General features: G+C 43.7%; 2 protein-coding genes across 4 annotated transcripts in view; one reads left to right on the top strand and one right to left on the bottom strand.

The window, feature by feature from the left end:
- CCDC117 (coiled-coil domain containing 117) overlaps positions 1 to 12,116 on the bottom strand; it is a 297,697-nt gene that overhangs the window by 51,470 nt on the left and 234,111 nt on the right. The window lies entirely within an intron of this gene.
- Positions 193 to 12,116, top strand: part of TTC28 (tetratricopeptide repeat domain 28) — a 123,202-nt gene continuing 111,278 nt past the window's right edge. For all 3 annotated transcript variants that reach the window (XR_009964296.1, XM_062616046.1, XM_062616033.1), the window contains exons 1-2: positions 193 to 404; positions 7,548 to 7,826. Coding sequence is in view for 2 of the 3 variants with exons in the window: in XM_062616046.1 (XP_062472030.1) it covers positions 312 to 404; positions 7,548 to 7,826 (372 nt within the window). In the remaining variant the exon portion in view is untranslated. The remainder of the gene's footprint in view (positions 405 to 7,547; positions 7,827 to 12,116) is intronic.

Genomic DNA, 12,116 nt, shown 5'->3' with positions numbered 1-12,116 from the left:
CGGGTTCGTCCTCAGTCCCGCGCTGAGGGGCCTCGGCGGGCCCGGGCGCTGCAGGACGGCCTGCCATGGGCGGGAAGCCGGGCTCCGGCTGCAGGACGTCTGGAGCGGGGCTGGCGCCGCCGGGCGGGGGGTGCCAGGGCTCCGGCCAGGGCCCAGCCCCGAGGGCGGGGCCGGGGGCAGAGCGGTTTCCCCGGCTCCGGGCCCGGAACGTGGCGCCGCGGGCAGGGCGGCCGGGGCGGGAGAGGGCCGGCGGTGGGGGGGCGGGGGGCGGCGGCGGCCCCCTGAAGAGAAGGAGGCGGAGCCAGAGCGTGATGGAGCAACAGGCACCGCCGCCCGGCCCGCCGGGGGCCGTAGCGGGGGGCCGGGCTCGGCGGCGGCGGGAGAGGGACGCGGAGCCTCCTCGGGTGAGCTGACTCCAGACGGGCGGCGTGTGCTGTTAGCGGCGGCGGGAGCGGCCCCTCGGCCCGTCCTCAGGCGGGAAGGAGCTGCCGGGCCGGGCGGGATCGCTGCCGGGGGGCGCCGGAGGGAAGTTGCGGACGGGCCGCTGTCCTGGCCCGGAGCGGGAGCCGGCGGGGCGGGCGCAGGCCCTGCTGCTGCCGGCGGCGGGGTGAGGTGAGGGGCAGGCCGGCGGCGGGGCAGCTCACCGGGCGGCCGCGGGTCTGCGGGGTAAGCGGCGGGTGCCCGGAGGGGCCGCCAGGCCTCGGGTGCAGCCGCAGCCGCAGGCGCCTGGCTGGGCTCTCGGCTCCCTTCGCTCTGAGGTTTTCGACGGGCCGGGAGGCGCGCCGCCTTCCCGGTGTCCCCGTGGGCTCGGGTCCTCCGCCCAGCCCCAGGCCCGCGGGCGCAGCGCGGCGTTGCGGGCCCGGCAGCGCGGAGCGGCCGCCCGTGTGCGGGTATTCCAGGTACGAGTTTCCTCCTGTAGTTCGCTGGAGTGAGCACCCTCGTGCCAGAGCGCGGGTGTCTGCTTGAGGGTTCTGTTCTCTGGGCTCCCCGATGGGCAAAACCACCCGGGGTTGTCTTCCTGGAACCTCGCAACTGGCTTGGTATGTGTGCCCGGGTGCTCTTCAGTCCTGCAGGGTTTACTGCTCCGCTGCAACCGATGGTGCAGACCTACTTTCAGCTGGGCATGCCAGCCGTTGGAAAAGTTGTCAGTAACTTGGCTGGAAGAGCTTTGTTGCTAACACAGTTTGGAGTCTGGAGGCTGGATTAAGTCAGTGCATCTTGGTTGACAGCGAACGTCATTTAAGGCGGTTCTGTTTGCTGTAATCTAGATTGAGATTAAGGGTGGGATATGTTACCACTCTCGGCAGTCCCTATGCCTATGGTTTAATGTTGCAGCCATAGGGATATCCCTGGTTGTCTCCAGTAAAGGGAGAGTTGAAATGGCTGGGGTGTCTGTGGCTTCTTGTCCTTCCTCTGCTTCTTTCCTTGGAGCTGTTCATTGTTTACTTGTGGATGTCTTTAATTTGTCTTGGAGGCTTGCACAATGTTAGACAATATCGTTCCTCTTGTGCTTTCTTCTGGTGTTGAGCGAGACCTCTTCAGGTGCTAATGAAACCCTTTGAAGTGAGTTTTTAGATGGATGGATGAGTGGGTGTGCCTTCAATATTGGAAGATTTCTGTCAGTACTAGGGCTGGAATTCTTCCCTTTTTTGGGGAGGGGGAGGTTGTCTGTTTTCTGAAGTCCTAGGTCATACCAGTGTATAAGATTACTGATTATTATTAGTCATAACATCGGTAATTATTATTATTACCTCATACTCTGTACTATCCTAATCTTAATTTTAAAGAGGTGCAAGCCACTGCTGCAACAGCATCAGTCTGTGTATATATTTCTGCTGGATGTTGATCAAGTCTTGTTTCATGTCTCTTCACGGCTGCGTTATCCCCTCCTGACTGAGGCTGAAAGCCTCTTGTTGCCCCTTGTGTGTCCTGGCTGCTCGTTTCTTCTGCTCCTGCGAGGCAAGGTCACTGGAGGTGGGGCTGCAGGGGTGCAGTGCCCACTACCTGTGTGTCAGTGGGTGCTGCCGTCACATTGTGCCGCCAGACCTGCGCTCCCTTCATTCTTGTCATGTTAGGTTTCTCTGTGTCCAACAGTTGTCCCACAACAATTGTCCCTCCTGGCTAGGGGGAGAGAAAGAAGGGGAGTGAGTGAACGAGTTACCTGACTGGGTTTAAACCACGACAGTGGCAGGCAACAAAATCCAGGGAGCACACGCACCTGCTGCCTGACAGGTCTTCCTGAAGGGACCTTCCTGTTCAGACCTGGCGTTTGCTGTGTTACTGAGTTGTCAGTCTGTTGTCACCAAGTCTGTCTGCCTGTGCCTAGCTGACGGTTCAGAGTAAAAGGTCAGACTCCTTACTGATGATTTAGAATTTAATTATTATTCGCAACAACCAAATTTAAGATTCTGTGCTTCCTTTAGCTTATACGAGATCTTTCTTTTACATTTATGGTAGGTATGTTGAATGACAATGGGAGCAAATGACTCTTTAGGCTAACGGTATCATAGAATAGTTAGGGTTGGAAAGGACCTTAAGATCATCTAGTTCCAACCCTCCAGACATGGGGAGTCAACTTCTATTTCTTCTCTGTGGCTCAGTGTCATACTGACCACCTCCTAATAAGAAAATAAGATCCTTTCTGCTTTAATTTCTCTTTCTTCATCTCATTTTTTCTGTACTGTGTTTTCACTCTGTTTCTCCTGTTCCTCAAGAATTTCAACTCTTTTCATATATTCCTTTGAAATGACTGACAATAACATGCTGTATTCTTGGTGCTGAGGGACTGTTCCTGATCTCTAAGTTTGTTCAGCCTGGAGGAGGGAAGACTCTGGGGAAACCTTAGAGCAGCTCTAGTGCCTAAAGAGGCTGCAAGAAACCTGGAGAGGGGCTTTGGACAAGGGTCTGCAGGGACAGGACAAGGGGGAATGGCTTTAACCTGCCAGAGGGGAGATTGAGATGAGCTCTTAGGCAGAGGCTCTTCTCTGTGAGGATGGTGAGGCCCTGGCATAGAATGGCCAGAGAGGTTTGCATTACATACCTGGTCCAAATAGTATTTTGCAGTGTGTTTGCAGTGTAATCAGGTTTGTTTCTCAATGGTATGTAAAAATAACATTTGTACAACTGAGTTTTTTATGGTTTTGGAGTATTTGCTTGAAAACAGAATTTTGTTTCTGAACTCTTTTGCAGAAGTGTGAGGGCATAATTTGGTCTGTGCAACCTTTACTTTTGAAAATTATGTATGAACCGAAAAGTGTTGTTTAAATTTAGCTATGAATTGCATAGCTGTTGTAATTTTTAGCAACATGTAGCATAGCTGAAATTAGAGAGGCTCTAACTGATGCTACAATTGCAGATCTTTCCAAGCTCAGCATTGGGAGCTCAGAGTGGCTTCTCAGTTTTAGAAAATTCTTTAGAAAAGACATCTTTTTCTTTAGAAAATCAGTTTCCTACCTAGTGATAAGTTCGTATTTAAAATACTTTTGTCTCTAATTGCAATGAAGAACTAAAGAAGTAAAATATTTTCAGAGCATATATTCCGTTAGGATTTTTACTGAAATGTGGTGGTTTGTGGTTTTTTGCCTTTTATTTTTTTTTTTTTTTTAATACAGTAGTGCTGGAAGTGATGGGTTTATGTTCAAGGTATTTATTCTTTTTGATTTACTTACGCTTTTAGATGAGTTATAACTTTTTATGATAGAAAAATTAGATTTCCATGAACATTAAAAATCCCTTCTAGAATTTTCTTTTAAAAATTTGGAAGTTTGACTTTCAAATTTTCTGTTCTTTCAGTGTGTATGCGCCTTATGTCTTTTATTTGCTGAATGTTCTGTTTCTCTAGAGGATTAAGTTTAGCGAGTTTGATCTTGGAAGATAAATATTCTTGTCATGTTAGGTTTCTCTCTCTGTCCAACTCACTGTTTGCTTTAGGAGATTGGGAGTTTGTCTGTTCTTCAAAAGAAAAAAGTCTGAAGACAATTGTGTGTTTTAAACACTCTCTTTGGATGGTCAGTAGCGTTGTTGAGCACCTCCTGCAAGAGGAGGTGGTGCTTTCATCAGTGAAGGGAATTAAGTGCTGAGTCTAATTTGAAGCAGATCTTGTGGGAGTTTCTGTCGAGAGTGACCTCTGCTCCAGAAGTTGCTTTCTGGTGCCATGTGCTGGTTTGGAGAAGTGATGCTGACAAGCTTGTGCCATCCTCTCCTTTATCAGAAACACGTGATTTTGTACCTTTAACTGTCTGCTAGATCCTCTTCTGTACTTCATTAGAACTTTTTTTGTTCCACTGCACTGAAGAACTTCTGCTTCTTCTCTAGATTTGATTTGGTACACCTAAGTGCCTTCTGTTACAAAGTCTTGGGCACCCTAAGTGTGTGCATTGCCATCACCTTCCTCTCTATTAGTAGAAGAGCAGTTGTGACAGGGAAGCAGGGATGGCTTTTGAATGAGTACTTCTTGAGTGTTGGTGCCATCATAATGCTCTTTTTTTATTTGTGAATGAGTGATGCAGTTTTTTTCTGTGGCTCTTTCTTTTACCTAGTGATGTTTTACTGCCTTACGTAGTTCTCATGACTGCAAGAATTAAATAACAACATATTCCAGAAATTACCATCACAGTTTACTTTAAAATAATTTGGTTTTTAGTTTTTAGTTTTCCTCTTTTTCATGAGATTATTGAGCTTCACAGGATATTAGAGGCAGAAACCACTTTACTTGGCCTGAGAGGATGTCTCCTCATGGATTCTCCTCCTTGTTACAGACTCACAGTATGATTCTGGGAGGATCATTAACAGCTTTGTGTTTCCGTTTGCTCCTGCATAATAAACAGAAAAAGCAGCTTTGTTTGACTTGTGCATTCTTTGGACTCGCTGGTGCTCCTGGAGATTGTGCCTGATGAGACGTGCCCTTGCGCAAACAAAATATGTAGTTTAGGATCTTCTTCAGTCCTAACTGTGGAAGATGTCAAAAGAGAAGATACCTGTATCTTGGTATTATGTTCTGTGCCTTCTGTTAGACTGGTTTGGTCCTTGTGGTCACTTAAGTGTATTGTGCAACTATTATCCGTATTAGCTGTGCCAGAAATTTGAATTGTCTTGCCTGACCTACCTGAACCGAAATGAGCTGAATTTGCACTGCTCATGAAAATCTTAGCGTTTGTAAGAACTGTAGCAGGAAGCTATTGAAGCTGAGAACATAGCAGGATTCCAAAATGTTTCTCTAAATGTATATAGATTTAAAGCAACTTCTGTTGCAGTTACAGCTGACAACTTTGAAAAGGGTGGCACTTGACACTGTGTGTGAGTGCGTGTGTGTTCATGGGGCTGTTTGCTGGTTTGTTAACCTGATTTCCAAGGATCATGGTCAGGATGATCTCTGACACGCAGTATTGCTGGAGTCCTTGCATTGGCTCTGACATTGACCCTGTGTTTGCACTCTAATACCTTTATTAATTTATGATCGTTCATTTCCTCAGATCCTTCTGAAAACCAATGTACGAGAGTTCTTCAGGCTCTTAGCCCGGCCTTTCTTTGAGTGCTGCTGAAAGTTCAGCTACTTTCAGAAATTTTTGACATGTTTGAATTCCTTTCAGGCCCCAGCTAAAGGTTATATATCTTTTTTTTTATTTATTTTTTGAGCAGAATATTGCTCAGGTTAAAATAGTCCGCACTCCTTATATACAATAAGCATTTCTGTAAGACCTCGTTGGATTTTCTTGCCTTTAGGTACTCTGACGTGTTGGTTTTAGGTGTGTAAAACCAAGTTTCCACTGGTAATTTCCAGGTACAAAGCTAGTGTGGAAATAAGAAGAGTGAAAATTCACTAGCTGCTTTGACTTTCATGGTTGGAAAATGGACACAGTACTGTTTACGTTTGCCCACAGAGAATAATCTTATACAATGACAGTGTGTTTGCAGGAGGAGGCAGAAATGTAAGTTCTTGGAATTAAAGATACTGCTGAAACTACAGTGGGAAAAGGGAGGTGATGGTGAATGAAAATGCGAGAAGAATGGCATTTCCTTTGGCTTCTTTTATTTTCCTACAGCAGTCAACTCTACATGTGAATTGTGGTATCTCTGGGTGGTTACCTGTGCTCTCCCTGGTGCTTGGGACCCACCAGTGTTTTGAAAGAACAGAGTGTTTGGGTTGGTCTGCTGTAGACAGGACAAGAAACAGGACAGTTACTAATACGAAGGAGATCTGGAGTGCATGTTAGGAAGTACTTTAATGATGAAAATCATGAGGCAACATAATGACATTGCCGGAGTAAAACATGGAGTCTCCTTCAGTAAAGTAGTTTAGAAACAGTTTGGATAAGCACCTGTCAGAAAAAAATGAGTATAATCATAAGGAAGAGATCAGTAGTCTCTAATTTGATGCTTTTCTATTGTTGTTGTTTGACTTAAGGAGAAAAAAAAAGTCTATAGTCCATTCGGTGCTTGAGACAGGATGTCAGTGCTCAGTGTGCTTCCCGTTCCACCTAAAAATACGCCTCAGCTAGCTCTGGTAATGTATTTAAGCCTTGCAGTTGTTGTCTTGATGTAACAGTATGTGATATTCTTAACCTCTTTTGGTCTGCAGGACTGAAAACAGAGGACTTCAGTCTGAACTATAGTAGTCAAAACCTTTAGTGAATATTTCTGAGTATTTTCTGTGTTGCCTGTCATCAAATATGATTTTAAGGCAGAATTCACAACTGGCTGGTACTTGGAGTTGTACAAAGATATTGCCGTGGTTTTGAGGTCCTTGGGAGAGAGTAGGGTTAAATGAGGAGAAAGGGCGTACCAGAATCCGTGGAGCTAGGACTTTGTACAGCTCACTTTGAATAATAATCTTTAGAATTGGAAGGCTTAAACCTGTTTTTCTTTGTTATTTTGTATTATCTGAAGTTGATGCACTGGGAAGGTGGCTCTGCCAATGATGACTGTTCTGCTGCTAAAATAAGTCATGTGCCCCATGCATTTCTGTGAGTGCAGCCAGTTCCAAAAACTTAGCCTTTCCTTCCTGTTTATGAACAGTCTGCAGCCTGCAGGTAGCTGGATATAGGGGTTTGTGAGTAGATGTACCAGTGCCAGTTCTTTGGTTTGAAGAGAATTTATGCATTCTTCCATTGTCGGCGCACGCATGTGCTTCTGTGTGATTGATGTATCAAACTTCAGGTGAAATGAACTTCTTTACCTGGCGACTCTGCTTCATGGCATAGAATCGAATAGTATGGCTGAGGAGGAAAAACTTGTGAATATGTGTGCAGATACTAAAATATACTACAACTAGCATTATGCCTGATGAGGCAATAAGTCTTCTAGCAGACATCCTTCATAGGGAATGATATGTTTTGCAAGGGCCTTTTCTGTTACTTCTGTACCCCCCAAAAGTCAATAGATAAACATTTACTTTTTTAAGACTCTGATTCTGAATTGCTGATTTGTTCTGCACTGATGCTTGGGGCTTTAATTGCTGCTGTACATTTTCTAATATTCTGAGAGTTTATTTTCCTTCGAGTAGCATTTCTTAACACTAACATATAATTCCTGTTCCTTTCCCCACCCAGATTTCTTTCTTTGGATCGAAATCTTTTGGAAGAAAAAGTCCTGACAGTTCCATGTTGAGCAAAGCTGAGTTTGTTGAGAAAGTTCGCCAGAGCAACCAGGCGTGCCACGATGGTGACTTCCACACAGCAATTGTGCTGTACAACGAGGCTCTGGGAGCTGACCCTCAGAACTGCATTCTCTACAGCAATCGCTCGGCAGCCTACATGAAAATCCAACAGTATGACAAGGCCCTAGATGATGCGATCAAAGCACGGCTTCTAAACCCGAAGTGGCCAAAGGTAGGAAAGTGCATTTGTCTTCTGGGGAAAGAGTAACTTGTCTGGGATTACTATTCACATACGTAGCACCTTGTGTAAACAAGTGCATATATTTCTGTACTAAAGCCTTTTTTTTGTTTGTTTTGTTTTGGTTTTGTTTTTTTGCTAAAAGTTCCAGATTGTGTTTAAAAGTTGTTTGACTTGAATTTCCTGTTGGGTATTAAACTTTTTTTCTGTGTAAACATACTTCTCTCCAATGGGGGTATGGTACTATTTTAAACCAGTATGGTTTCTGGATTGTGAAGACCAGACATCTCTTAATGTCAAACCTACTCAGCACTCAGTAGCATCCAGGAACATTTTGTTGCAAGACCTCAGGTAGCATGGGGATTCTTATGAGTAATGGAGCAATAAGGCCTTTCACAGGCATGTTCAAAGAGTGTTTATGTGCAGTGTATTTTGGATATACATTTGAAAAAATGTGTATCAGCATTCTTGGTAAGATCTGCCTCTGCAAGGAAACATTTTGTAAAGAGCAGATGGTGTTGGTTGCTTGTTCCTTCTGGGGCTGTTTCCCACTGGCTGTAATGGATTACTTCAAGTAGCTGATTGATCCTTGGCTCACCCAGGGCCAGCTCTTTGCAGAAAAAGTACTGTACATCTACAATTGATATTCAGGGAAATCATGCTTCTACCACACCTCCGGCAACACCAAAACACAATAAGGCTGAATTTTAGACATTTTCTACAAAAGTTGAAATGTTAAAACATGTCTTTCTGGCATCTATTTGATCTGAAGTGAAAAACATTGTTTATAGTAACTGCTGTAGTTATCAGGTTGTGCTGTAAAATGGTATAGACTTCGTTTATGGTCCATTCTGGTCTGGAGGCAGTTTTTTAGATGGCTTGTGTATTGCGTCCACCACTTTTTCCTTCTGTTCCCACCCAGAGCTGGCTGATTGTATCTGTTTAGCCTTTTCCATGGCCATTGGCCAGTGAATGTACCACAGGTCCACTGCCAGCTGAACTTGAAACTTGGTCCGTCCCTCATGATGGAGCTGTGAAATGGATTTGCCTCTCGCTGCCCGGCCGTTGGAATGTGAGTGCTCCCACACTGAGCACCAGTGAGTTGCTTTCTGTCTTGGAGCCCCCAGTTCACGGCTTTGAAACCAAGCTCTTAGCAGAGTTGAAGAATAAATCATATGAATACAAGCATTTAGAATTGTTGTGTTTAATGCTAATGAGTTTTCCAAGTGATATATGATCACATATGTGCCAGAAGCAGTTAGTCTAACTTTCAGAGATTGTAATGAGATATAATGTGAATCATCAGATCATCCCACATCATTTTACTGTAGAGGGTCAGTCATGTCCTGTAGGATAAGTAGGTGTATTGCAAGTCTGATCTGCACTGAGATCTGGTCTTTTATTGTCAAGGCCTTTCATTAGCTGGATCACTAAGGTGTTGAACAGGAAGTGATTTGCAGAGGTCAGAGTTTGATGGCACTGTCTGCCTTCATGTGCACAGTTGTGATAGAGGTCTCATAAAAATGGCTTGGCAGGGAGTGTGTCCTGGCTCTTAAAAAGGAGCCATGATGCTACTACAGTAATTGAGATAATGAAAACCCACAATTGAATGGATTACTTTTTTTTTATCCTCTGTGTGTTCATTCCATCTGGAATTCAGATTTTGACACTCTTTTACATGGTACTTCCCTTTTGCTTTGAGTCGTTGTTTCCACAAAAATCATCTGCAATGACTTAGGTTTTAGAAGAAAATGAAAGATTTTGCCAAGCTCTGGTTGTCATTAATCTGGCTGCTCCACAGTGAGGGTGCCTGTTGGCTTAAGACATCTGTATCTACAAATCGAGGCCCGTCGCTGCCACTACATCTTCATTGTGTCTCTTGAAGTTGCGCTGGTTTGGTGAGCACTAGTTGCTTTAGTTGCTGGATCTGACTGCAGTCTGTTAGTGATACTTCCCTGTTTAAAAATAATTCATGTTAATTCTGTTTCTGTAAAATGTCAGCAAGGGCAAAGAAAGCAACTGGTATCTGGAAAGCTCATTCGAACACCCAGTTACAAGTGCAAGCCTGTTAACTTTGAAACCCACACCTATTAGCTAAGCTCTACTAATTTTTGGAGCTGTTAACAGAATGAAATTCTTTCTGCTTTTGGCATACCAGCTATGGCAACTGTCCTAGTTGCTATAGGTTAATGTAAGTCAGTGCATAAAAGGAATGCTAATACTTGTTCACTGTTTTACCACTATGAGATGGCTGTTTATCTGCCTGAGGGAATGATGAATTCTGCATCCCTCTGGACTGAACTGTATTTTACAGGGATTTTTTGGCATTTCCATGGAACAGTGACAGAAAACAGCACTGCAGCAGAGGCATTTTGGTGCTTGCAATAGCTGGAGCTCTTGGGTTACTCTTCTTCCTTTATGGAAAAGCACAGAGGAGTCTTTGTTTCTATTTTACTTAGTTGAAGGACACAAATATAAATGAGTTTTCTGATTGAGCTGGAAAACAAATTTTGGACAGATGAGGCAGAGGTGAAGTTAGACACTGTCCTGGCTACTGGGTACGTTTTTTGTCCCTCTTTGCATTTTCCTGACAGATAAATAGGGTGGTCCCTCACCTCCTGACTCCTTTGTGAAGTGCCAGTCCTCTCTTTGGGTGGTAAGGAGTAATGATGGGTAGCTTTGGTGTGCTCAACTGTTTCTGAATACTGGGAGCTGTCCTGATCTGACAGACATGCTTTGGAAATCACAGCAGAGGTGGGAAATCCTGGAACAGAGGCAGCTTAAGTTTGTGTGGTATATTTTCCTCATTTTCAACATTTACGTCTTCTAAAATGTGTGTTTGTATTTTTATCACACAATTCTAATTTTAGCTAGAGCAAGGGAAGTTGTAGTTTGGGGACAAAGTGATTAGTCTGATGTGTTTTGAACACAGAAGTTTCAGGTTGGACTGGATATCTAATATCAGTAAATATACAGTGGTGTTTGTAAACTTACTCCAGGTCTGAATGGTTGCTGGTTAGTGAGGCTTGGTTTGAAGAGCTTTCCCTACGTAGTACATGGACTTTTAAATTTATTTTTGTGTGTTTGCAGCTTGTCAGCGTGGGGCAGCAGGAGGGCACTGTCAGAAGTGGAACACTTACAGTGTATGTTTCAATATCAAGCTGCTTTACGGTTTATTTTATTTTTTTTAATAATTGTTTTGTATTGATAGAACAGACCAGGGAAAATTGAAACTTCTGTATACAAAATCTAAGCAATTTTATTAATTAGCCAGAAGAGGGAGCTTAACAGGTGTAGCTTGTATATAGTTTAACAGTTATAGCATGAGTTTTAAATGCAGAACACAGTTGCTTTTGCTTAGCAAGCTGAAAAACTAATTTTAATCTAAGTTTTCTGGGATTTAAGCTACTAACTGGAGTTATCTTTGTTTCTCTTTCTTCCTTATCCCGGGTGTGCAATTTGTAAGTTCTTACATTCCTTTTTTTTTCTTTTATCATCAGCATTTCCAGTGCTAATGGGGAATATCCCAGTCTTACATGTGTTTGAGATAAATGTATTTTCACTCTCTAACTGGCTGATGCTTTAAGCTGATCCTTTCTTCAGAGGATGGCAAGCAAAACCAAAACCATTGTGAAATAAAGCTCTGAAATGAGACAGTACAGAAAGTAAGAAAGTGGTGGTTCTTGCTTTCATGCTTTCAAACAGAGTTGTGTTTGCTTGAGAGGATTGGCTTCTAACTCCTGCTATGCTGAAAATATTTTGTCTACATATCACTGGGAAATGCAAAGGTAACAGAATATTTCAGGAATTGCATTTTGGGAATACTCTACAAGCAGATCAGATCAGGCTCATTTTATTCTTTGATTTCCCACCAAACTCTTTGTTTTGCTTTGCTGTTGATCAGGCTCTAGAAAAGTTTTATTCAGTTTCTGTTCTCAGCTGTGCAGCCTGAGTGCCTGAGGCATGGCAATGAAAACAAAGGGATATATATTCTGTGACTGTGACACCTGAATGGTCTCTTCCTAGTTCTTGCTGATTTTGAGCTGGTTTTTAATCCTTCCATTGCACAAAAAATATGCTGTGGCTTTAAATGCTTTACACTTGGGCCTAATGCTGTACTAAAAGGTAGATTTTACTAACATTTGCAGATGTATACTAATTTGGGCCTCACCAAAGAGCAGTGATAGTTAAAGTAGAGTTACAAAGGCCTATTCCTAGTAAGAATACAAAAATACTTATGTAAAAGGTATGTTTTTTCACTAATCCCAAATAAAAGCATTCACT

The sequence above is a fragment of the Pezoporus occidentalis genome, unplaced genomic scaffold (assembly GCF_034315485.1).
Source record: "Pezoporus occidentalis ecotype Australia unplaced genomic scaffold, CSIRO_AGI_Poc_V1 ctg102, whole genome shotgun sequence".
NCBI classification, from domain to species: Eukaryota; Metazoa; Chordata; class Aves; order Psittaciformes; family Psittacidae; genus Pezoporus; species Pezoporus occidentalis.
This window is presented reverse-complemented; position numbering and strand designations above follow the sequence as displayed.